The sequence below is a fragment of the Gossypium raimondii genome, chromosome 3 (assembly GCF_025698545.1).
Source record: "Gossypium raimondii isolate GPD5lz chromosome 3, ASM2569854v1, whole genome shotgun sequence".
Lineage (NCBI taxonomy): Eukaryota > Viridiplantae > Streptophyta > Magnoliopsida > Malvales > Malvaceae > Gossypium > Gossypium raimondii.
This window is the reverse complement of record NC_068567.1, coordinates 7,665,021-7,691,281: the sequence shown is the minus strand read 5'-3', so window position 1 is coordinate 7,691,281 and position 26,261 is coordinate 7,665,021. Positions and strand designations below refer to the sequence as shown.

The 26,261-nt window shown below is 36.2% G+C and overlaps 2 protein-coding genes and 1 long non-coding RNA gene across 4 annotated transcripts; 1 reads left to right on the top strand and 2 right to left on the bottom strand.

Annotated features, from left to right (window-relative positions):
* The first annotated feature begins 1,137 nt into the window (after nucleotides 1–1,137).
* On the top strand, nucleotides 1,138–11,933 carry LOC105796957 (squamosa promoter-binding-like protein 1). 2 transcript variants are annotated; one of them, XM_012626826.2, is made up of 10 exons: nucleotides 1,138–2,346; nucleotides 2,604–2,785; nucleotides 3,932–4,572; nucleotides 5,061–5,135; nucleotides 5,224–5,331; nucleotides 5,422–5,539; nucleotides 9,469–9,610; nucleotides 9,772–9,922; nucleotides 10,406–11,044; nucleotides 11,333–11,933. In XM_012626826.2, exons 1-10 carry the CDS (start codon nucleotides 1,736–1,738, stop codon nucleotides 11,786–11,788), a joined length of 3,123 nt encoding a protein of 1,040 aa, XP_012482280.2. In that variant the 5' UTR covers nucleotides 1,138–1,735; the 3' UTR covers nucleotides 11,789–11,933. The 2 variants fall into 2 exon arrangements, with proteins under 2 accessions (XP_012482280.2, XP_012482282.2); XM_012626828.2 differs by having other exon boundaries at nucleotides 1,951–2,346; nucleotides 2,621–2,785.
* Nucleotides 11,934–20,637: 8,704 nt separating this feature from the next.
* Nucleotides 20,638–22,322, bottom strand: LOC128039612 (uncharacterized). Its single transcript, XR_008194056.1, has 3 exons — nucleotides 21,628–22,322; nucleotides 21,470–21,550; nucleotides 20,638–21,386 (listed from the first exon to the last, which is right to left on the bottom strand). It is a non-coding gene; the product is annotated as an uncharacterized LOC128039612 (long non-coding RNA).
* Nucleotides 22,323–24,238: 1,916 nt separating this feature from the next.
* Nucleotides 24,239–26,042, bottom strand: LOC105796950 (S-adenosylmethionine synthase). The gene is made up of 2 exons (XM_012626817.2): nucleotides 25,880–26,042; nucleotides 24,239–25,674 (listed from the first exon to the last, which is right to left on the bottom strand). Exon 2 carries the CDS (start codon nucleotides 25,662–25,664, stop codon nucleotides 24,483–24,485), a length of 1,182 nt encoding a protein of 393 aa, XP_012482271.1. The 5' UTR covers nucleotides 25,665–25,674; nucleotides 25,880–26,042; the 3' UTR covers nucleotides 24,239–24,482.
* Between the last annotated feature and the right edge of the window lie 219 nt (nucleotides 26,043–26,261).

Sequence of the window (26,261 nt, the reverse complement as noted above, 5' to 3'; positions counted from 1 at the left end):
CTTCTCCAATAGATCAGACTAAGGTTTTTTTTTTTTAATTATCTATTAATTTACTACAGATGTTGGATTTTATAGTTTATAGAATCCATATTGCTAGAATTCTATGAATGAACTGCAGTTTAAGTGCATTGTACCTCAGATAAGCTTGACTACGTCTCATTCTCCCTATGCCTATTTTAGTGTGCAATACATACAGCAGGCTGCTGGGAACATACAGAATATAACGTTAATAATACTAAGGTTCACAATCACACCCACTACCAGCCGCTGTGCTTCTCACAATTCATTCACAACCTTTCCTTATGGTCAAAATACCAAGAATCAAATCCATGGAAATGAATTACCTAATTTATCTTTTATCTTTTTTCACATCTCTCGCTTTCAACTTTGAAAATGTTTACATATACGAAACCAACACCTGCTTTCCTATCACAATGTTTATACATGTTGCTTACACGTCACATGTGTATATGTAACACTTTTTTTTTCTTTTTGAAAATCATGTAAAGTTTTAGGTTTAGATTCACACAGGTTTGTCAATATTTTACACCAAATTTAGAGATTCAGCAAAAATAAATTTCTATGAGGTTCAAAGAAAAGAAAAGGAATTTAAAATATAGTTATAGTGAGTCAAAAACTCGAACGGCTCCCCCATTAAGGAAGGTGACGACAGAATCAAAGGGAGTCCACTCATTGAATGGTCTCCATCAATTTCTCCAGATTCCTCTCTTTGATGCTACCTAATTATATTTGCATTTGCTTTCACATTTGCTGTCCAATGAGTTGAGAAATGCACATGCATGACTTCAAATTTAATGTGAATCCTTGAAGCTTTAGGATACTGAGGATCAAAGAAAAAAATAAAAGAGAAAAATGGACATGCAAACACACCAGCCTAGTTGGGAACTTTTAGGGTCCTATTTTACTTCTACTACTAATCTACAATACAGGTCATTGGCATTCCCAAAGAGTAGGAAAAGGGTTTTGGGGGGGGGGGGTAATATTCCAGTCTAGCAAACATTTCGGTTTAATTTTATTACGGTGAGTTGAGAGTTTGAGAGCGAAAGACACGGATGTGGGGCTTGGATTCCTTATAAAATAAATGCTAGTACTTTTTACTAAACAGAAAAAGTGTTGTCTCTTTCTCTCTATGAACCACATTTATAATCTCACAAACTCTCTCCTAACCTTTTCCTAAATTTCCTCTCTTTTCACCTTGCTTCCAAGCACACCACTGTTTCTTTCCCTTCTTCAACTTGTTTCCCCTGGGGTTCCACTTCTCCTCTTAACATTTTCTGCCCAAGTTTTTTCTTTTTGTATTGCTTACTTTTTCTCCGTTTTTTTTCCTCATGAATTTGATGCTTCTTGAAACTGCTGGCTTATCACGCTTGTTGTGGCTATTGGTGATCAACTCTAATTCAAAAACTTTCCAGAATTTGAATAAAGGGATGATTTTGTTATTTATTTTGAGGTGATTAGCTGATGATTAGACAAGTTTGGACATGTGGGTAAGCCTTCTTTTTGTCCATGAATACCTTGGGTGAATGTTTATGGACTAGTGCCGGTGAATGGAAGGTAGATAGGCTAATCATTTTCAGGTTTTGTGTCTTTGGACAATTCACCCGCTTTAAAGTTTCATCATTTTTATAATAGATTCTTGTTTAATTTCTCAACTTGTCTTAATTCAATTGGAATTCTGCAACTTGGTAGTTTTGAGGGGTTTTTGAGTAGATGAATGGAGGGTAAATTTGGAGGCAAGCCTCGTCATTTTTATGGTCCAACGGCATCTGATTTGAAAGCAGCTGAAAAGAAGAGTGTAGAATGGGATTTGAATGACTGGAAATGGGACGGTGATCTTTTTACAGCTACTCCATTAAACCCGGTGCCATCAGATTGTAGGAGTAGGCAGTTGTTTCCTGATGGGTCTGAAACTGCGCCAAATGCAGGTTCCTCACATAGTTCATCTTCTTGTTCAGAACACAGCAGTCCTGGAAATGAGAAAGGGAAGAGAAAGATGCAGAATAAGAAAAGGGCTGTCGTTGTTCTCGATGATGATGATGATAATGATGATGATGACGATGATGGGGTAAAAGGTGATGCTGGTTCCCTTAAGTTGCAACTTGGAGGACAGGTTTACCCTATCATGGATGAGGATGCTAAGTGTGGGAAGAAAACCAAGGTTACTGGGACTCCTTGTCGTGCAGTTTGTCAGGTGGAGGATTGTAGGGCTGATCTTAGCAAAGCCAAGGATTATCATCGACGGCATAAAGTTTGTGATGTGCATTCTAAGGCCACTAAAGCACTGGTGGGAAATGTTATGCAGCGCTTCTGTCAACAGTGTAGTAGGTGGGTTATATTTTATTACATTTGTGTTTATGTGTGTGTGTGTGAAATATATACTACTAAGAATCTGCATTTTAAGAACATAGATTATGATCCTGACCTTGGTCATTATATATTGCTTTGTGAGTGCATTTCACATATTATCATCTTTAACTTCTTGTTTACTGACGGTTTAGTTTAGATGCTCTTAAAATTAGCCCATGCTGCAGAAAACTCTCTGTTCTCCATTTAGATGCAACTTGCTTAAAACTTATGGGCAGGTTTCATGTTCTTCAAGAGTTTGATGAAGGGAAGAGGAGCTGTCGTAGACGTTTGGCTGGTCATAACCGACGTAGGAGGAAGACTCATCCTGATAATTTACCTACTGCTAATTCACTGAATGATGAAAGGAATAGTAGTTTTTTGCTGATAAGTCTTCTGAGGATTCTCTCCAGTATGCATTGTAAGTATCTTCTCTAACACAAAGTTAGTCATGTCGCTGCTTAACTAGGACAGTGGCATCAATTAATTTGCTTAGATGACCTACTGAAAGCTACAGATGAGATCAAGGCTCCTGGATTTTCTGCTTTAAGCACATTAGGTCTATGAAATTAGTACCTGCTTCTCTTTGTGACAGAATAATAGATGGATTGACAATGTTCTTGTGGTTAACATGGTCTTCATTGCAGATAAATTGATTTGCATTGAACCACGTAACATAGGATTCTTGAATCTTGTAGTAGATAGGACTTGTCCATACATCTAGCTCATTTGAAATGCCGCCTAAATCGTAATGACTTACTATAGAATAAGTTCTTGCAAGTCAGTTCTTTTAGTTAGATTGCTGGAGGGTAGTAGTTGATAGGAAATAAAGATAATGGAAAAACAAACAAATTGCTTATAGGTGTAAAAGTATTATTTTACTTTGATAACTAGAATTGCAAAATGAATTCTTAAGTGTAGTAATGGTAAACTTCCAAACTTGGGACCGAGTACAAGTTCTAAATAGATTTTGAAAATATATCTTAGAGGTAGTAATGGTAAATTTTAAAACTTGGAACTGGATATAATTTGGAGCTATGAGTTATGGTAGATGTTGGTTTTACTTTGGTAACTGAATTTATAAAGGAATTTGGAGCCACGAGTTTTCATATTAAGCTTGAAAGAGATTGGTGACTTTGCAAATCCTAATGTTTCCTACTAACGACAGAACAGTTAAAATTTTCAGTATTTTGCACTTATGGTTTTTGAGGTATCTTCACATGCATGTTTCCTGCCCAATCAAATTACATGGAAGTTTACAACTGAAATAGATGTTAGATCTGATGTGGATGACATATTTTCTGGTGATGATTGGCCAGCGGTTATGTATAGTGTCACTGAGCACTGGTTCCCTGGCAAATCCTACACTTATTTAGAACTCATTAAATTTATTTCTTCAGGATACTTGGAAGATGGAGCCACTTATATTAACTTGCTTCATATTTCTCATATCATTTTGATATGCTTTTAGTTTATTCATTATATGTTTTTCCTCACTTCCTCTCTAATTTCCTCTGTCATTCTTCTTCCTTCACTTGAAGAACTTTTGGCTTCTGTAAAATTGTAGCTAACAACTCTGACCAAGCTAAGGATCAAGATCTAGTTGCTCATCTGTTGAGGAGCCTGGCCAATGTAGCTTGTTCAACTAATGGAAGAAACTTATCTGGATTTCTTCAAGGTTTCCATGGTGCAGCAAATGCTGGGAGGTCTCTTGGGAATCTTGAAAAGCCAACTGATGTAGTTTCTGGCAGTACTGAACATGTTAGGCCTTCTGGTTCTGCCTCTAAAATAGACGACTGTGCTAATCTCGCGGAGTGGCAGGGGGCTATGGGTTATTGTGGGACTGTACCTACTTCTGATTTGGCACATAGAAGAGCTAACAATGATGCTCAAGATGGAATTCTGTCTGGTTCGCCATCTAGAACACTGATTTGGTCGGGAGCCGGCTTCCAACCCAGAGCAAGTGAAACAGGGGATACAGTTGAGAGGATCAGAATTGATAAGATAGACTTGAATAATGTTTATGATGACTCACAAGACTATGTAGAGAACTTAGAAAGATCTCTGGTCCTTAAAAATCCTGTAAATGGTTCTCTGCATAGCTCTGTGGGTGTGCCTGAATCACTCAAGTCAAGTCCTCCTCAACTGAGTAAGAACTCAGATTTAACCCCTAGTCAGTCACCATCTACCTCTGGTGGAGAGGCTCAGGTGTGTTACCATCTCTTTTCTTTTTAGAGAGCTCAATTTTCTTGAGCTTTGTCACCTTCCAGCTATATTTTAGGACAGACAAAAATTGCTTGCCGACTTATTACCTTCTATAAAGATTTATTATCATTATGTTCAACTGAATATTGTTAGATCGCATGATATTTACCATTTGTTAACAGTATGTAAAGCTTTTTAAGTTATATTCTCCGTTCTTTATATCTGTTTCTCTTAAGTGTATTTTGCACTGAGATAGACACTCGCATGTAATCAATCAACTAATATGCATGTGCAATGCAACTGTGTTTTACTTGTTTTTCATTTTTGAAGAAATTATTTTGGAAGGCTTTTGGACTGCCTCATTCTCTATTTTCTAATATTTTGTTCTATGATTGAAACAACATAATGCATCAAAGCAGAATTATGTGATGTTATCTTAGGGATGTTAAAACATTTTCTGACTTGACCGCAATTTTCTTGCCTATGTTCAGAGTCGCACTGATCGAATCGTTTTTAAGCTCTTTGGAAAGAACCCAAATGATTTTCCTATTGCTCTACGTAGACAGGTAATTTGTAGAATTATTTAGTTTAAAGGTCTTTTGATAATTCTTCATGGAGTTGGTTCCATTCTGTGGAAATCATTGAACTTTTCAGATCCTTGAGTGGCTATCCCACAGTCCTGCCGACATTGAAAGCTACATAAGACCTGGCTGCATAATATTAACAATATATCTTCGTTTACGAGAGTCTGCCTGGGAAGAGGTATGCTTTGTCGGAGATGGTAAAGTGGGAGTTGCATCTATTATTCAGGAAAACCCTTGCTGATCTTCTTTCTTACTGTTTTACATGCAGCTATGCTATGATCTCGGTTCCAGCTTGAGAAAGCTAGTTGATGTGTCCAATGACTCTTTCTGGAAAACTGGATGGGTGTATGCTAGGGTTCAGCACTCTGTAGCATTTATTTATAATGGTTCCGCTCTCTCTCTCTCTCTACAGACGCACACACAAACATATGTGTATATACAATATATGTATGCATCTGCTTTAGTGCTTGTATGTGTCTATTTGTCTGTCTATGATGAAACTAGAGATGAATACTCTAATGTATTGAGGAAAAACTCACTCAAAAGTATATATTTCTTAAAAATATGTACAACTATATATACATGAAGATTGAATCAACTTAAGAAAAGAATATCTCTTAATTAGAATATCTAAAAATCAGTTGTAATCGCTAAAGATACTAATTAATGCTAACAAATAATCAAAAGGTTATCAATACTCCCCCTCAAGTTGGTGCATAGATGTCTCGCATTCCCAACTTGCAAAGAAGATTATGATAAGTCTTACAGTTGAGCTCTTTAGTAAAAACACCCGCCAGCTGTTTTCCGGATCCTAGAAAAGATATGCTTAAGGCACCACTGACTACTTTTTCCTTGATAAAATGACAATCTATTTCGATGTGTTTGGTTCTATCATGTTGCACTGGATTTCGAGCTATACTGGTGGCCGCTCTGTTGTCACAGTACAAGGTTGATCCATTTTCGTTCAACAACTTGAGTTTTTCCAATACCTTTTGCAGCCATAAAAGCTCACAAACACCTTGAGCCATGGCCCTATATTCAGCCTTTGCACTTGATCGAGTCACGACATTGTGTTTCTTGCTCCTCTAAGTGACTAATTTTCCTCCCACAAGAGTGCAATAACCCGTTGTAGCCCTTTTGTCATCAAGAGAGTCAACCCAATCTGCATCTGTAAATACTTATATCTTGAGATGACTATTTTTGGAGAAGAGAACATCTTTGCCTGGTGCAGACTTCAAATAGCACAATTTGCAATACTGTCTGCATATGAGTTTCGCGAGGATCATGCATAAACTAGCTTGCCAAACTAACTGCATAGGCTATATTAGGTCGAGTATGTGCAAGATAAATCATCGTCCGATGAGTCTTTGATATCTCCCTTTATCCACCATTTCACCGATCCCTGCTTGTAACTTGTGATTACTTTCAATAGGTGATTCTGTTGGTTTGCAACCTAACATGTCTGTCTCTATCAGAAGATCTAAGACATACTTTCTTTGGGAAATAAAGATTCCCTCTTTCGATCTGGCCACTTCTATTCCGAGGAAATATTGTAATTTTCCCAAGTCTTTGATTTCAAATTCTTGAGTCAATTATTTCTTAAGTTGGGTCATTTCTTCCTTTATCTCCTGTCATAATTATGTCATCAACATAAATTATAAGGAGAGTAATCTTACCCTTGTGATGTTTTATAAAGAGGGTATGATCAGCATTACTTTGTCAATAGTCAAACGAAACCATGGCCTTACTAAATTTGTCAAACCAAGCTTTAGGAGATTGCTTTAGTCCATATAGGGCTTTTTCAGTCTACATACCTTCACTTGAGTATCTTTATCCTCGAATCCTAGAGGGACTCTCATATACACTTCTTCTTCCAAGTCTCCATGTATGAAGGCATTCTTTACATCAAGCTGCTGTAAGTCCCAGTTGAGATTTGTTGCACTTGATAAAAGGATCCTAATCGTGTTCAATTTAGCAACTGGAGCAAATGTTTCTTGATAATCCACTCCATATGTTTGAGTGAATCCTTGCGCTACTAATTTGACTTTGAGTCTTTCAATTGAACCATCAACCTTATACTTGATAGTAAACACCCATTTGCAGCCAACCATTTTCTACCCCTTAGGGGAATTAATCAGTTCCCACGTCTCATTTTTTGCTAAAGCCCTCATTTCTTCAATCATAGCCTTCTTTCATCTTGGATCAGTGATAGCATCTCTCTAATCCTGTGGAATAGACATAGAGAACAAAGATAAAGCAAAAACTCTATAGGATGGGGATAACGAATCATACAAGGCAAAGTCAGAAATAGGATGTAAAGTAAAAGTTCTAACACCTTTCAGTAGCAAACTTAGGTAAAGAAGACTCACTTGACAGTGAAGAGTCGAGGCATAAAGTAGATTGTATGATGGCATATTCTTTCTTACCTTTTCTAGTGTATGTCCTTAAATCAGGCCTATCCAACAATCGTCCGCTAGTCTTCTTTTGAACCGAAGTCTCTACTAGAACTAAATTCTCCCTCGGAAGAGTAACAGAATAAGGTGTCATCTCTTCATTTTCAATCTCCCCCCAAAGAGATGATTGTGATGAAGAAAAGTAGGGTTCATCCTCACGAAATGTTAGATCCATACTGACATAATACTTCCTAGATGGAGGATGATAACATTTGTAACCCTTTTGTCTAGGGGAGTATCCAATAAAAACACATTTGACTGCTCGAGGATTCAGTTTGCTCCCATGTCGAAGATGAATTAAGCAAACACAACCAAAGACCTTTGGTGAAATTGGGTAATCCGTCTTGCCCTGTAAGGTTTCTATAGGACTTTTAAAATCAAGGAACCGAAGAGGCATCCGATTAATGAGATAAGCAACAACTAAGGTCGCATCCCCCAATAAGGCTTTGGGAGGTCCATAGTGAATATAAGTGATCTAGCAACCTTCAAAAGATGCCAATTTTTTTCTTTTGGCAACACCATCTTGAGCACTTGTACCTGGACAACTAGTTTGATGCAAAATCCCATATGAATCTAAATAATCATTAAAGTTATACTCGGTTCTATTATTAGTTCGCAAAATCTTAACCTTAGCATCAAACTGAGTAGTAATCAATTTATGAAAAGAACGAAAATACGAGAAAACATCACTTTTGGACTTCAATAAAAAAACTCATGTCATCCGAGTGCAACAATCAATAAATGTAACAAACCAACAATTATCAAGTAAAGAAATAAGGCAAGTAAGGCGCCAAACATCCTAATGAATAATCTCAAAAGGAACAATACTTCTATTATTATGTAAAGGATAACTGTTTCTTGTATGCTTAGCAAACTCACAAGCATCACAAACTAAAGAGTCTAACTGAGTTCTTGAAAACAAAGCAGCAAACTCACGAGCAGCGCATGAAACAAAGCTGCAGCAGCTTACGACGGCGCATGAGGCCCACACACGGGTCTTCTGGTCACCGGAGTCTGAGGTTTCGCCGGCGAGTGGATGCTGACTCCAATGGTAGGGGCTGTGAGAGAAAAAAATAATGCTAGGGTGGAAAGTACCAATTCTGTGTTTCTAGGGTTTTTGGAAAAAATCAGGAAAAAAATCTCAAAAGTATATATTTCTTATAAATATGTACAACTATATATACATGAAGATTGAATCAACTTAAGGAAAGAATATTTCTTAATTAAAATATCTAAAAATCAGTTGTAATCTCTAAAGATAGTAATTAATGCTATCAAATAATCAAAAGATTCTCAACAGTCTGTAATCTTGAAAGAGTTCCTTAGCCACAGTTGCTCCGTTTTTTTTATTGTTGCTAGGGCAAAAATTTATCAATACTTGAAAAAATTTCATACAAGCCAAAGAAAACCATAACTCCTAATTCAATACATTACAATCACCAGAAAACAGTAACACGTAAACCAATATGCAAGCAAGACACAGTGGTATAAAGAAACCAGAAACACCACAAATCAGGAGCCAGAAAACAGAAAAAGATCCATAAAGGGCAATACAATCACCGAAACACCTCAGCTTCAAGAACTGGATTCTCCACATCAGCCTCAGTATCTCCAATACAGTTGTCTGTTTTAGTGTGTGATAAATACCAAGAAATCAGATAACTTTATCTGCACATATTGTGATATGCTTCTCTTTCTATAGGCTGCAAAGTCTGAAATATAATCCCACTGAAGCCATGACTTTCTGCTTTCATTAGCAACTTTAAAATTCTTCTTTTTATTTAATTACCAACAAATTAGTACTTCGCATAGACATTGTCAAAAGACTAGCCTATGTTTTTTTGCCCCCATCTATGCTGCAGGAAGGGTTGTGCTGGATGCTCCTTTACCTCTGAAAAGCCACCGAAATTGTAAGATCTCAAGCATCAAGCCAATTGCTGTATCAGTAACCGAGAGAGCTCAATTTGTTGTTAAAGGCTTTAACCTTAATCAATCCAGCACAAGGTATTTCTTCATTATCTTTGAATCCAGCTATGCTTTCTTTTCATCCTTCATTTAGTAGAATGTGTATGCACGCAGATGTTATAAAAGACTAATAGTATAAAAGAAGAGTTATACTGTTAGTTTACCTGAACAAGTACTAAATCCAACTACCTCTGGTTCAGGTTACTCTGTGCGGTTGAAGGAAAATATCTGGTGCAGGAAACTTGTTATGACTTGATGGATGCTGTTGATCCCATCAATGAACAAGATAAACTACAACACCTTTGTTTTCTATGCTCTATACCAAATGTTTCTGGAAGAGGATTTATTGAGGTGCAGTCATAGTTTGGTGTTTTCCTATCAGATTCTTTGTTCACGGTGAAATTTGATTAGACATAGTAAATTACTTAAGTATCTATGATGAAAGCTTGTTTGAGATTTCAAGATGATAGATCTATAGTACAAAACCATGTAGCCTTATAATGCAGTTGTGGATGTGGTGTTTTGGTTGTTTGGGAGAATAGGGTTGGGGTTGGATATGGGCCTTAACATCTCATTTCCTGTGAAATATTGTTACAAGATATGCATACTGTCTTGATCAAATAATATCATCTGCTTTGAAACCAAGCAACCGAGTCAGTCACTTGGTAAATATCATTGGAAAGGAGTCCACTAAGTGCTAGTTGAGAGCTGAGACTTGGTCTTAGATTTTTAAAAGAAAATAAAGGATCCACAAATTATTTGTGTTCTGCATAGATGGAGTGTGTTTTTCCTCTCCACTCTAATGCATGGATTTTGATCATATGATTCTATCAGGTTGAAGACTTTGGACTCAGCAGCACCTTTTTCCCATTCATAGTTGCAGAGCAAGAAGTGTGTTCTGAGATTTGTACACTGGAAGGAGTGATAGAAACAGCTGTACCAACCGTTGACATTAACAAAAAAGAGGAGAAAATGGAAATCAGGAATCAAGCACTGGACTTTATACATGAAATGGGATGGCTTCTTCATAGAAATCACTTGAACAGGAAGCTGGGTGACATGAACCCCAATCTAAATCTCTTTCCTTTCAGGCGGTTCAAGTGGCTTATGGAATTCTCCATGGACCATGACTGGTGTGCCGTAGTTAAGAAACTTCTGGGCATTCTCTTTGACGGAACAGTTGATTTAGGGGACCATAGTTCTATGGAGTTTGCTTTGTTGGATATGTGTCTGCTCCACAGAGCTGTCCGAAGAAACTGCAGGCCCATGGTAGAATTACTATTAAGATATGTTCCTAATGAAGTGTTGGATAAGCCTGGATCTAAGCAGAAGCTATCGGTGGATGGAAACGACTATGGATTTATGTTTAAACCAAATGTTGTCGGGCCTGCTGGGTTGACTCCTCTTCACATGGTAGCTAGTCGGGAAGGCTGCGAGAATGTTTTAGATGCATTAACTGATGATCCTGGATTGGTATCTCCTGATGTCTCTCTTTGTATTTTCAACATAATGCATTATGTTTGTCATTGGAAAGCATGCTATTGAGTATAATAATCATAATCCCTATGTGCCTGCCCCTCCACATCCTCTTTCTATATTTTACTGATTTATGATCTTAACTCCTGAACTTGAACTGCTCTAATGCTGATTGATATCTTTGGACCGTCTCTATCTTTGTCACAATGTTTTTTGATTTTCTTGGGTTAAGATCCACAATAATGCTCCTCTTCCGGTACCGACCTGACTGTGTGCCTTGTCCAGGTGGCAATTGAAGCATGGAAAAGTGCTCAGGACAGCACAGGTTTGACACCTAATGATTATGCACGCCTTCAAGGTCACTACAGCTACATCCACCTGGTTCAGAGAAAAATCAACAAAAAATCAGAATGTGGATATATTGTGCTGGATATCCCTGGAACCCCATTAGACTGCAACTCCAAGCAGAAACTATCAGATGGAACCAGATCGGCAATGGCCGTCAGTCTGGAGATTCAAAAGATTAAGAAGAAAGCGAGGCAGGATGGTTGCAAGGCATGTGAAAAGAAGTTGGCCTATGGAAACAGAAGAACATCCTTGGTATATAGGCCGACCATGCTGTCCATGGTTGCTATTGCTGCTGTGTGTGTATGTGTGGCTCTGCTCTTCAAAAGCTCCCCTGAAGTTCTTTATGTATTCCGACCATTCAGGTGGGAACTGTTGAAGTATGGGTCCAGCTAAGGTAGCTAGGTATGATACCAGATTCCGATTAAAGGCTGAAAAACATACGCCAATTGTATCTACATGGCTAAGTGGAAATTTCACCATATAATCTACTTGTGATAGTTCACTTCAGCTATATATAGAGAGAGAGAGATTACAATTATGGAGGTGTATTTGATGGAGTAATCCAGATCACCTCTTATTCTTCCCCACGTTCCAACTCTGGGTCTGCCCAATTCTAACACGAAAATGCCTTTAAAAGAACTTTAAAATTCTTTCTCATTAATTTACAGATTGCTAAAATGGTGGCCTTTGCACTACAAGTAATATTGGACCCGATCTTTAGCCTAAAAAAATACAGCTTGGGGAAGAGGGTGGGGGGCGGGGGGGTGGAGCTTCAGCAGCCTTGATAGACCTTGTGGTAACATCCATCCACCAAGCTACCATTATGATCCCAAGCCACCAGTGTTTCCATCCCTTTTGATCCAAGTTATTGCCTCTGACATCCGCTCAGGTTTGAATCAAAGAGAGGTCGGGAGATCCAATTCTTCCACGCTTAACTCTAAACTTACAATTGAAAAAGAAATTTGCATCTTAACCCAAAGTAACTCTAAAAATGATGAAAATTAAACAAAGTATGAATAAAATATAACTATAAATATAATAAAAACTAACATAAAAGCTAAAATTCCTAAAATACTAGGAAAATTAAACTAAAATAATTCTAAATATGAGAATTATCAATTCATTTTTGGGTCGTCCTAAAAAATAATGATTTAATCTAAGTCATTTAATACAAGTTTTAGTTTTGTTCCCTAAAAATCTTTTAATTTCATCTCAAAAAACAAATTTTGGCTTGGGTTGCAAGCTTTAACTCACCTGCATAATGTTGGAATCACTAGTAATCTTTGATCATACAACGATGAATTAATTCTTGAGTATTATACACACCATTGTCACTCTATGGAGCTAGGCATGCCTGAAATTGACTTTTTTACTGTAATAATATAAAATAAATAATTATATACCAAATTGGTATGTCAGCCAGATTATATACCAAAATGATATATCAAAGACAATGGAGGGTGGTGCATAGGCAGCATCACCCCTTTTTTTTTCTAAAAATTATTTCTTTAATGTTTAAAAATAATAATTTTATATTAGTGGTTCCTTATTAGTAGGAGGCACCACAAAAAAATACGGGTTTTGGGTTTTGTAATAGCCCGATTTTAGGCCTAGTCGGAACAATGGTTTTGAGACCACAAATCCGACGAGAAAAAAAAATGTAATGGCCTGAATTTTCAGAGGTGTCGGAACGGTGATTCGAGATCACTAAATTTGACAAATGGGTAGAAAATATTATTAATTTAGTAAGTAGAAGTTAAATGTGAAGTTAGGAAAAATTTTGAAATAGTGAATAGTGCACTAGAAATAAATATTAAAATAATTAGAATCGAAATGAGGTATCAAGACCTCGGGGATTTTAAACCGAGCCATAAATATTTTTATAAATATTTATGGAGTGTTAAAAAGTTAGTATTAAAGTTTCGTTAAGAAATTTTAAAGTTTCGATAATTAATTGAACAAAAAGGACTAAATTGTAACAAATGCAAAATTTTGGGAAATGATTAAATAGCTTAAATGATAAAAGGAAGAGGGCTTAAAAGGAATATAGACCCAAGGTCTATTTGGGCTGGACGGCAAAGGCATGAAATCAGCAAGAAAGTAAGAAGAATTAAGGGCAAAATTGGAATATTGCAAAATTTGCTTAATAAAGTTAGGACCAAAGTGGAATTATCTAGATTTCTCTTCATTTTTTCTGAATTCTCATCAGCTAAAACACCATGGAAGGGCTTCTTCAATCAGGATCTTCATATTTTTATTACAAGTAAGTTCAATTCTTGACTATTTCTTGAAATTTTTGTATTTTTATGACTTTTACAACTAGGCCCACTTGTTAAATTCATTAGTTTTTGATTTTATGAAAGAAGTTGAAAGTTGATATGAATATGTGATGGAATTATATGATGATTTAGCATGAAATTAGAGCTTTAAATTGTTCATATGCTGATTTTATTGAAAGAATTGAATAGAAAGTGAATGTTTGGGACCTAATAGTAAAAGAGTTTGAAGATAGAGTTATATGTGGAAATTCTGAATTTCAATAGTTGTGTAACAACTTATAATGTCTAGTAAAGTATTAATTGAGAAAATTAGATTAATTGAGGGGTTAATTGAGAAAGGACCGAATTGTATAAACTGTGAAATTTGGGGCAAAATGGAAATCAACATTTTGCACTAAAGCAGTTTTGGACAGCAGCAGTAGTCCAACTTTGAAAAATAACCAAAAATTGTAGAGATTGAATTAGAGGATGAATAAAATATGAAACTAAAGCTTATTGAGTCTAGTTTCTTATAAAAGAAACGGTGTGAGCAATGGAATTGTAAATCATGAGATATAATAGATTTTGTGAGACAAGGTCAGAATGAATTCGGGTTCCCCTATTCTGACTTTGGAAAATCATTAAAAATTGTACAAAAATGTTTATGAGTTATAATTTATATGGTTAGAATCCTTAATGAGTCTATTTTTATAAGAAATAAACTAAAACATCATCAAAATTCTGTACAATGAGATAATTAATTTTTAGTGAAGAGTGGTCAGAACTGTCAGACAGCGAAACAGGGGAAACTTTAAAGAATAAACTGTACTATTTGGCTGAACCAAAAATTCTGAAAATTTTATGGTATGAAGATATGTGAGTATAGTTTCAGAGAAAATTAACGAATCTTAATTTTGAGCTCTGGAGCTCCAGATAAAAATAATTTAGTGACTCTGACTTGGATAAACAGTTTTGAATATACATGTGAGTGAATAATGAAATTATAGCTAATGTTGTTTAAGTGTGTTATACACATTAAGGATGTGGAATGGAGAGGAGGAGGAGGAAAATTGGGAAATATATGGATGATTTGTGTATAATTGGTCATATGCTTGATTTTAATTGATAAACGATGGAATAGAAATGATGCTTATATTTGTGCATTATTGGTCATGGTTTAAGCTCATGTGTGAAAATAAAAGTTTCATAGTATGTGTGTATGGTATATTCAGTATATGATTTGGCATGAAATAATGTCATGAATGGTTTATGAATTAACACATGTTGGTAAGCCTGATACATGAATAAATGTTGTGCTCATCCATGCTTATAATGCTTATGCTATACGTGTATTTGGCTAACATATTTGGTGTATATGCTTAGGCTTTGGCCAAGTAGTGGCTAGATTATGCCACGTTAAATTTATAAGTTATGCATTGAAATGGTTTATAGTGTGGTTAGTTCCAAAAAGAGTTATGTTTAAATACACTAGCTTGCAACTATGGTTGAATGATATGCTTATATCTTGTGTGATGTACATAGAAACAAGTGTGGAAAGATAATGAAATAATAAGTTCATATGGCTGAAATTTAATGATTAAATGTTAATTTCATAAATTATACAATGTATGATGAAATGTATTTATTTTTGAAATGAGAATAAAATAAAAATTTGAAAAATCGAATAAATGATCAAATTAAGTGGAACGCCGGATTTGAGTACTTCTGATCAAGAGATAAAGTGATAAGTGGTAGCTTTAGCTACACTTATCTGATCAAGTGAAAAAGTGATAAGTGCTACACTTATCTGATCAAGAGACAAAGTGATAAGTGGTAGCTTTAGCTACACTTATCTGATCAAGTGAAAAAGTGATAAGTGCTATACTTATCTGATCAAGTGACAAAGTGATAAGTGTTAGCCTTAGCTACACTTATCTGATCAAGTGAGAAAGTGATAAGTGGTAGCCTTAGCTACACTTATCTGATCAAGTGACAAAGTGATAAGTGGTAGCCTAGCTACACTTATCTGATCAGGGACAAGTGATAAGTGATCATACGTAAGACCATAGTTATACTATGGCAAAGTGAAAGTGAAGTACTCAATTTTCCGTAACCGTTCCCTAATTTGATTAAGGATGGTAAGTGACAAATGGGCCCAAAAGAATTAAAGTAAATGGATAAGTGGTAGTGTATTTTTATCAGGACGATGTTGTTATTCAAGCTAAAGTGATATTTTCATTGCAAAATTGAGAATTTCATAAATGTGTTATTGAATGATATAATCAATAAACATTGAGTTAAATGGTAAATACGTATTAGTGTTGAACTTGATTTCATTGAATTGTACGTGAATTAAATGGAAATTGCTAGTGATATGATCTAAATCGTGAGCATGAGAAATTGCGAATTGAAGGAAATGGAAATGAAGCATTGAATTGCATGAGTATGTATCAGGTCTCGTAAGCCCTAATTATTATGATTATAACATTTTGAGGATATACTATGAAAAGTTATAGGAGCATGTTAATTATTTTAAAATTTTTAATTTAGATGAAATTTTATAACTCGGTTAAATACGTTTACAAGTGCATCTGTTTTGGTAATGCCTCGTACCCTATTCCGGTATTGAATACGGGTAAGGGGTGTTACAGGTTTAGTATGTGCCACGTAGAAATATGGGAATGGTATATAGGGGTGGTGCCATATCAATAGGCAGCACTAGTGACCCTTATCTGATAGGCGGCACCGGTGAAGCAGATTTGGGGGTCCTTTCAATGGTCCCCAGTAAAGAAGAGAAATAGTTTAACAAAAAAAAAAGATAGCAAAAAAGAAGAAAGAAGAGAAGAAAAATGAAGGATAATGTTTTTTTTTTTAATAGAAGGGATTATGATGAGGATAAATTATTTATTAGTATTGTATAGTTTGTTTATTGTTATTTTTATGTTGTTTTAATTTATTTTGTTAGCAACTATTATAAATTATTTGTTTAATTTAATGTTTATTGTGATTTGTTAGGTTATGAATGTAATATTTTATTTTTAATTTATTTTAAAGTTATTTTGTTAGTAACTATTATAAATTAATTGTTAGTTAGTAATGACACTAGAGGAAAATAGATAAATACTGAAATTTGAAAGAAATTTTATTTTCTGTCATAGATATTGGTAGAAATGACAATAAATCTTATATTACCTGGTGAGATAACAACTTTAGCACAAAGGGAGAAAGTTGATAAGATTATGAGAGAATTGCAAGATTATAGAATGAAACCAAAAGAAGACATCATTCAACACCTTATTATCGTAAATCAAAAGATGCAAGAAGTGATATGAAAGGGTCATGAACTGATTAGAAAGAATAAAGTGTAATACTTGACCTTTAGAGGGACATTAATAGAACGGGAGCATCAAATCATTTTAGACCAACTTTGGAAGACATTGGTACCACGAACCTATTGAAATATAGTTATATTCGTGAAGTTTATAATCTCTTATGGAGTAAGAAAAATAACGAGAGAAAGTGTAAGTTCACGAAAATTGATTGAAAAGTAAAATGCCTTTGACATGCCATGGACATGCCATGGATAGATAAATTAGTTGTTAAGAAATTACCAAGATAATTTATAAATTCAATACCCGTTATAAAGATTGAAGAGGAAGAAAATCCTAAGGAATTTCCAAATTGGATTGTAGAAGATGAATTTGAAAAGAATTCAGAATTTAATATAGAGAATTTCTCAAAGGAAGATACAGAATCGAAGATGGAAGAAAACGTAGAAATGAGTTTAAGTGGTTAAATGTAAAGATAAAGTAAACGTTAGAGAGTAGAGAATGTGAAAAAAAGGAGTAAATATGGTTCTACATGTACAAAATGAGAACTGAAAAAGTCTGAGCTTATGAACGAAAAGTTTTGCATATTGATATAATTTTGGTCTTTTTTTTCATTAAATTTTCTATCTAAGTAATTTTTTTTACTGTTCGAAATTGTTTTGAGAATTTTTATTTCTTTTTTAACTTAGTATTGAAGATGGATAATCAGTTTTTCGTATGCGTTTATTTTGATGGAGTAATTTTGACAATAACAGTTGGATGCATATTATAATGTTGCCAACAAATAGCAATGAGATTTAACAGAATTGTCTCGTTTGATGATATGAAGGAAAGGATTAGTGCAAAAATTGGTAGACGTTGTGGGAGAAGGATTTCGAAACTTTTCTACAAGTTTCTAGTTTCAACAGATCCCATCAAATTCACCGAGATGGAACTTGTAAACGGTGGAGACAATGGTTGCTCTTTATTGTGGGAATTGGAGCGACCAAAATGCACCGATTCAGTTATTTGTTGAGTTAGCTAGTGTGAAGCCAACTGCAGGTCCCACTCTATTAGGTGAAGAACATAGAGCTCAAGAGTCATGTATGGTGGTTCTGATATCGTACATTGATAGTCAATCGACTGTACGCGAGATCGACATCAATCTTAATGTTGCACTCGAGACTAATGTGGTTGGTGATGATGGATACAATATTAGTGATCCTTCTAATCATGAGGTCGATAGTGATAGTGATCCTGATGTGAACGAGGTCCCGGATGATACTGACGACGAAGGCGTGAATGACGATGGAAATGTTAACGTGTCTTCAGTCAGGAACTAGATTCGACGTATTGTGATACACGATAATCCTGGGGCAAACATGTCGCTTATAAACCTGGTGCGACGCATGCAGTCGAGTTTTTGGAGTACCCTGAAATACTACTTGCTCACTGGCTGGCCATAGATTCCGATCTTGAGGAGTTGTTCGTGGGGCAGAGATTCAAAAGTAAGGAAGAATGTGTATTTACCATTAAGCAGTATAGCATGAATGTGTCAGTGGACTACAAAGTCATCGTGCTTAAACTGACATTATACATTGGAAAGTGTAGAAGGTCAACGGAAGGCTGCAATTGGCAGGTACGAGCCGCATTTATCCATAAGTCATAGATGTGAGAGATACAAAAATTTGTTGGGCCCTCACACATACACTTCAACACGTATAACAGAAGATCATCGGAACCTTGATTCTAAAATTATCTATAAGTGCATCATGCCAATGGTGAAAGACATGCCAACCATTAAAGTTTCGGTACTGATTGTTGAAATACAGGCACGATTCCAGAATCAAGTATCATACCGGAAGACATGGATAGCTAAACATATAGAAATTGAGCAATTGTACGGAGATTTCAATGCATCGTACAATGAGCTATAAGGATGGATAGTCACTATGCAGGAGTATATACCGGAGATTGTAATTGAGTTGCAGACACGACCTTATTACAGTCTGGATGACCAACTACAACCGGAAAAAAAATTTCCAACGAATGTTCTAGACGTTTTATCCATACATGTACACATTTCCCCATTACAAATCATTTGTGTAAGTATATAGGACCTGGTTATACAGTAAATATATACAGATATTCTTTCTTGGGGTTGCTTAAGACGAGAATAAAAACGTGCTCCCGATAGTGTTTGCCATTTTAGTTACGAAAAATATAGAATCATGGGAATTCTTCCTTACGAACCTGCGGAGGTATTTATTTGTAACGATAATATTTGCATCATCTCTAATAGAGAGAAAGGATTAATTGTCGCATTTGGAGTTTAGGTGTATCATGTAGATCCATTTACTGCATCCGGCACATCGCAATTAACTTTCATCGAGATTATAAGAATGCAAATTGGCAGAGACAAGTTATGAGAATAGGTAAAGGATGACATTATCTTTTCAATATACATTTTAATGTTTTAGGGCGAGACTGTAACTTATCTTTTCTTAATACATACACAGCATACGAACTAAAGTCACACATTTTTCGGCAAAGGATGACTCGACTTGAAAGTGACATGGAGGGTGAAATGAACATATATTTTTGACAGTGGTTGGATACCATGGAACCTTAGCAATGGGCACAAAGTTTTGACGAAGGCTTTCGCTATGGTCATATGACCACCAACTTAGCAAATGGGGTTAACTCTGTGTTGATGAAAACACAACATCTTTCAATTTTATATGTGTTATTGGCTGCGTTCTACAAGTTGGCTACCTTGATGCCAAGAATGGGCAGCAACAAGTCAACCAGATAGAGACGAGACACGTGTTTGTCGAAGATGCCAGGGATGCAATGGTTGTAAACCGTCAAATGACGAGGTCAATAAATGTTGAAGTATATTCATGATGTTTTGAAACATTTCAAGTTATGGAGACCATCAGTCGTCGACCCGGCATACCACCTAGGTCTTACGGAGTTAATCCCCGAAATAGAATGTGCGATTACAAGAGGTTTCAGACACTTCATTATCCATGTGCGCATGTTATGGCAGCTTGTGCTAAAGTCTCACTCAATGTTAAACAATTTATCGATGAGGTGTATATTCTTGAGCGCATGTTACATGTTCGGGAGAACGAGTTCCCCATACTTTCTGACCTACCTATATGGGAGGTGCCTCCGACAACTTTCGAGCTTGTCCCAGACAAAGGGTTGCGTAAGAATCCAAAAGGTCGTTTGCAATCATCCAAAATCCATAATGAAATAGACATTAGGGAGAAATCCGACGGGAAGCTTTGTGACGTATGCAGATTAGCTGGTCATAATCAGAGTAAATGCCCACACCGAAACTACCATATTGTACAATCATCGCGATTGGGTAGGAATTGAGCTAATGTACTCCAATGTATCTAATTTATATTACAAAGTTTGTTTCTCGTTTTAATGTTGCAATTAATTTAATTTAAATAACAAAGTTTGTTCCAATTTTTAATGTTGCAATGAATCTCAATTAAATAAATACAAAGTTTGTCTAAAGTTTGTTGCAATTAATCTAATTTGAATTAGAAAATTTGTATTTTTGCATTTATATTTTTGTAGAATTAGATAAATACAAATTTGACTATTTAAATTGTAAAAACCCTAAAATTAATGGTTTGATGTTGTGGTCTTAGGGGTATATTTTTGTAAAGGTCGACATTCACGTTGCGGGTGATTGCAGTGATCAACATTCTCTTCACCCGCACGTGGGGGTGTGCGAAACATAGAAGAAAAATCATATGCCTCAAACGCCATCGATGAACTTGAGCTAAGAGGAGTGGAGTACTGCGATGGTAGTGGGCTGAAGATATCAAACTCTGAATGATATTCGTGGCCTGACAAGTCCGGAAAATAGTCATCGCTCCCCAAGTCTGGATGATAAGAACTATCCCCAAAGTGTAGCTCTGGCTCTGGATCTGGCTCTGGCTCTGGCTCGGGTGCAAGAAGCAGATGTGGAAAGGGATGGGAGGGTTACGCAAGTTATGTCATATGTGGAGGGACTATCATCGACTGCCCACCAAATAAATAAGATTTCCCTATCTCAAAGTATCAATATATGTACTTCAACGAAGGTTGCAGATCCAAAGCACGATCCATCTGAGGTATCCGCCCAGGCCGATTGTTTTACACTGCAATATATTATTCATGCACTACCGCCCAATCATTTCCATGTTTCCTCCTCTTGCTAATCTTGTAGATGTCCCCCAATTGTACTGGCGGGATATACTATACACAACCGAACTGACGGAGTACTTGATCCCTATGATACCACTTCACTGACTAGAAATTGACAATGGGTGCGTTAATGTACTATAAGTCTGAGTGGACATGGGCAGATGAGGGAATAACCGACATAATTTTTGGGACAGAATAGGGCATCCAGATGAACTGCACAATTAATAACATGGTTATATTAATGCGGGTCGAGTAAGATAAAATAATAAAATGTCATGAATATTGGAAAAACTTACTCCCTCTCCAACATGATTCTCGATCATCAGACGGTATATCGGAACCGTGTATGACCTCCCGATACCCTATTAGTACTCCATCTACAAAAACAAATTGTTAGAATAATATCATCCGAAAAAAATTCAAATAATTGTTATAATAAGTAAAAATTCATCACCTATTCACTAGTGGAAATACATATGATTGGTGACTAATCGATACTAAGAATTGCATCCGATAAAGCGCCAAAGACTGCAGCAATATAAGGCATCCACCTATGTCCACGGCAGAAAGATTTGTCATCCGACAAAGTTTGCGATACAACATAACTAACACTGCAGACCCCCAACTGTACGAACGGATGTTACGCAAATCAGATAATAGGGGCAAGTACATCAAATGGATATTATTGTTGTTTGCATCCGGCATGGGTATACCCCCTATAATGTGTATAATGAAAGCTCGAACGACATACATCACCTCCCATTCAGTGGCAGTACTCGATAAATGCCTGAAATTAGCCTTTAGCCATGAAAACCTTAAACCCATAAATTTCTCCTCACTGGGCGAGCGTCCAAGTAAGTTATAGCAAAGGGCTGCTGACACAGATATCGAACTTACGCTCGTGACCGCATTCCTGTCGATGGGGAGCCCAAGTTGTAGTGCAACATCCTGCAGAGTGATAGTGTACTCCCCACACGGCAAATGAAATATGTGGATCTCCGGGCGCCATCACTCTACTAAAGCGGATATTAATTCGTATCGCAAATCAAAGGTCCAGATCAATGTCGCTGATCTGAAGCTGGCTAACTCCAAGTATGGCATGAGGCGTTCATCTGACAAATAGTCTACACCATTCACACGACCCCTCAATGCGCCTTACGGGCCCTAATATTATTAAATTAGCGAAATAGTTAATATAACCTAATTTAATTCTGTAAATGATGTGAGTAACAAATAACAATTTTATTACCATCTCATTAATAGTATTTGATATGTGGTCATCATTATTAATCAAAGAACTCATTTGTTGCAAATCTGCAACTAAAAAAAATTTCAATTAGGTTGTTGCAAAAAAAACATAGTACGGTAGGTAAATAGTTTGGATTTGAGCCTATTTATCCTAATAATAGAAGAAACAAAATTAAAATACAAAACTGAGACACCCTAACAATTTGTTGAGAATAACAAGTTTCAATAATTAATTTCTAGATGGTCCATTTTAATAATTATCAAAACATATTAATATTATACATACAATAAATAATACAATAAATATAGTAGAATAATAATATAATTACAATAAAAATATAATAAATCTCATATTTTACCTACTTAAAAATTATGTTAGTTTACAATAATAATATAATTAAAATAAACATAAATCATCTAAACATAAAAACATACGAATCAACAAAAATAAAATAGAAACATACGTGTTTAATTTCTTACAAACAACCTATAAAATTATATAAAAACAAATTTAATCAACATTTTAATAAATTAAAAAATTGTTAAATAAATAAAAAACAATTAAAATTACATTATAACAAATCACAATACACATTAAACTAAACAAATAATTTATAACCTAATCATAAATTACTAACAAAATAATTTTAAAATAATTTTTAAAAAAATTAAATTCATACAAAATCACAATAAACACTAAACTAAACACAAATAATTTATAACCTAATAAAAATTACTAACAAAATAATTTTAAAAAAACAAAAAATTACATTCATAAAAAATCACAATAAGCACTAAACTAAACACAAACAATTTATAATCTAATCATAAATTACTAACAAAAAACTTTAAAATAATTAAAAACAAAAAATTACATTCATAAAAATCACAATAAAACACTAAACTAAACACAAACAATTTATAATAATTATTAACCAAAAAACTTTACAATAAATAAAAAACAACATAAAAATAATTAATCCATTTTGTCTAAAAAATTACTAGTCACTTTAAATTAAATATAATTAATTACTAACAAACATACATTTTTCTCTCTCTTTCTTCTCCTTTCTTTCCTTTCTTTCTTTTCTTTCTTTCTTTTTTTTCTCCCTCTGCTGGATTTTCTCTACAAGGGGACCTTATAATCATGGTCCCCCATCTGCCCCTCCCTCTTTTTTCTCGTGCTTCAATGAGACTTAACACTGCATTTGCAGTACATTGCGCGGTTGACGGAGAGGATGTGCCGCTGGCACCAATGCCGTCTCTCAGGGAGGCATGACTAGTACCACCAGTGAAGTGGCATTACTTCTCTCCTTATCCTATGTTGTGTATTTGATACCGGGTTAAAACTCGAAACCCGTATTTTTTTGTGGTGCCACCTACTAAAAAGGTGATACCCCACTCTCCACTAAATGACTAACATACCAATTTAATATATGCCAACATTATTACGTTTAACCGCAAGGAAAGGGGGGGCAGAAGATCCAACTAGACAAAGAATATAACAATATCCGTAAACCGGTTTGATTTAAATTAATTATTTTTTTTTTAATCTAATCCATGCAAATGCTTGTTTTGCCTAGATTGGGTTGAGCTTTCAATATGTGGTGGGGGTATGGTACGAAAAAAGGACACACATCTACTTTTATGATTCCTTCCTTCGCACACCGAACAAATCCCACCGACACAGTTCACATGAACAACTGGCAGCTTTTCTACACCATCATAAATGGGCCCTCCTCTAATACCCATTTCCAAGGAATCACCCCCATTAATTTACTTCCAAAAGAAATGCTACCCATTGAGACAAAGAAAAATGCTTTAATTCATTTTCTGTTATTATATTTCAAATTGTAATAATAATAACATGGCAGTACATCCTTTCTCATTGCTATTTCATTCATTACCTCTCATATCATATGCATATGCATATATATAAATTTAATCAAATTTCAAACCCAAAAAAAGAAATTAAAGGAAATTGTAAGAAAAGCAGACTCATATGGTAGCAGACAGCAGATAAGATAAATCAGACATAGAATCAATGTGAAGAAGCTCCAATTAAGCATGGACCTTGTCCCACTTCAGTGGCTTGACAACCTCCCAAGTGAAATCTGTGTCATCCCGACCAAAATGACCATACGCAGCAGTCTTCAAGAACCTGCTATTGCCCCCTCTCTTAAGATCAAGATTGATGGCAATCATTCCTGGTCTGAAGTCAAAGGTCTCCTTCACAATCTTGAGAATTTCCTTGTCTGGGATCTTTCCAGTACCGTAAGTGTCCACAAATACAGACAATGGCTCAGGTACACCAATGGCGTAGGAGACTTGCACGATGCACCTCCTAGCTAGTCCATTAGCAACAATGCTCTTCGCAGCCTGCCTCACAATGTAAGCCCCGCTTCTATCCACCTTGGTAGGGTCTTTACCAGAGAAAGCCCCACCACCATGAGCACCCCATCCTCCATAAGTATCAATGATAATCTTGCGACCAGTGAGACCAGCATCACCATGGGGACCTCCAATGACGAAACGGCCTGACGGGTTAAGGTGGAAAATGGTTTTCTCATCAAGGTACTTCTCGGGTATAACCGGCTTGATGACGTGCTCCTTCAAATCAGCAGCTATCTCATCGTTAGTCACGGTCTCGTCATGTTGAGTGGAGATGAGCACGGTGTGGACACGAACAGGCACCATGGCACCCTTGTCGTTGTAATACTCGACGGTGACTTGAGTCTTGCCATCAGGTCTGAGCCAAGGGCAAGTTCCGTTCTTGCGAACTTCAGTGAGGCGAGCACCAAGCCTGGTTGCCAAAACATGGGTCAAAGGCATCAATTCAGGGGTTTCATCTGTGGCGTAACCAAACATATGGCCCTGGTCACCAGCACCGATTTCCTCGGGACGCTTACTGAGATGGCCATGGACACCTTGGGCAATATCAGGGCTTTGTTGCTCTATGTTAACCAGCACTTTGCAGTTGTCGGCATCCAGACCCACATCGTCAGATGTGAAACCGATGCCACGGCAGGTGTCACGCACGATCTTCTCGTAGTCTACGTCGGCTTTGGTAGTGATCTCACCAAACACCATCACCATGTTTGTCTTGCTGCAGGTCTCGCAAGCCACCTTGCTCTCAGGATCCTGTGCCAAACAGGCATCGAGGACTGCATCAGAGATCTGATCACACAGCTTGTCGGGATGTCCCTCGTTCACAGACTCCGAGGTAAATAGGAAGGTCTCCATTCCTTAATTTCTGCAAAACCCAATTCAATAAATCCTTTATTCCACTAAAGAAACACGCTAAAAAGACAAGCAGATCTGCAACTCAAAAGCAGAAATAGCAAAGATTTATAGCATTTCATATGCAAAACATGAAGTACGAAATGACCCACATACAAAAACTAATACCAATATCACAAGAAGTGAACTAAAACGGAAAAAGGAGGAGCGTTGGGTACCTCTGCTGTTTTCCTAAAACCTCAAAGGGAACGTTAGAGTGAAGTATGAGAGGAGAGATGGGGGGTTAGGCAAGTAGGCAAGGTGGGGGAGAAAGAGTATATATAGGGAGGGGAAATGTAAGAGAAACCGAAGTTGGCAGCCCCCTGGAAACGAGATTGAGGCTAGATTCATCGAGGTGTTGGGTGGAAATTTCAATCTGACGGCTGAGATGAAGCCCCAGAACGCGTTTCTGAGAATCAAGCACGTGTTGTCGATCTATTCGGATTGCTGAAAAGGAGGTGGTGAGTCGGTGTCGGTGGGTGAGATTTTTTAATCTTTCAAGAAAAATGATTTTCATTATGGTTAAAGTTAGGGACAAAAAGATCGCCGGTTAAATCAATT

Bases quoted from the DNA above. Each gene is read 5' to 3' on its own strand.
- LOC105796957 (XM_012626826.2), top strand. From the start codon at position 1,736: ATGGAGGGTAAATTTGGAGGCAAGCCTCGTCATTTTTATGGTCCAACG. The intron at 9,923-10,405 runs GTGCAGTCATAG...TGATTCTATCAG, and splicing joins CTGGAAGAGGATTTATTGAG to GTTGAAGACTTTGGACTCAG. The intron at 11,045-11,332 runs GTATCTCCTGAT...TGCCTTGTCCAG, and splicing joins TAACTGATGATCCTGGATTG to GTGGCAATTGAAGCATGGAA.
- LOC105796950 (XM_012626817.2), bottom strand. From the start codon at position 25,664: ATGGAGACCTTCCTATTTACCTCGGAGTCTGTGAACGAGGGACATCCC.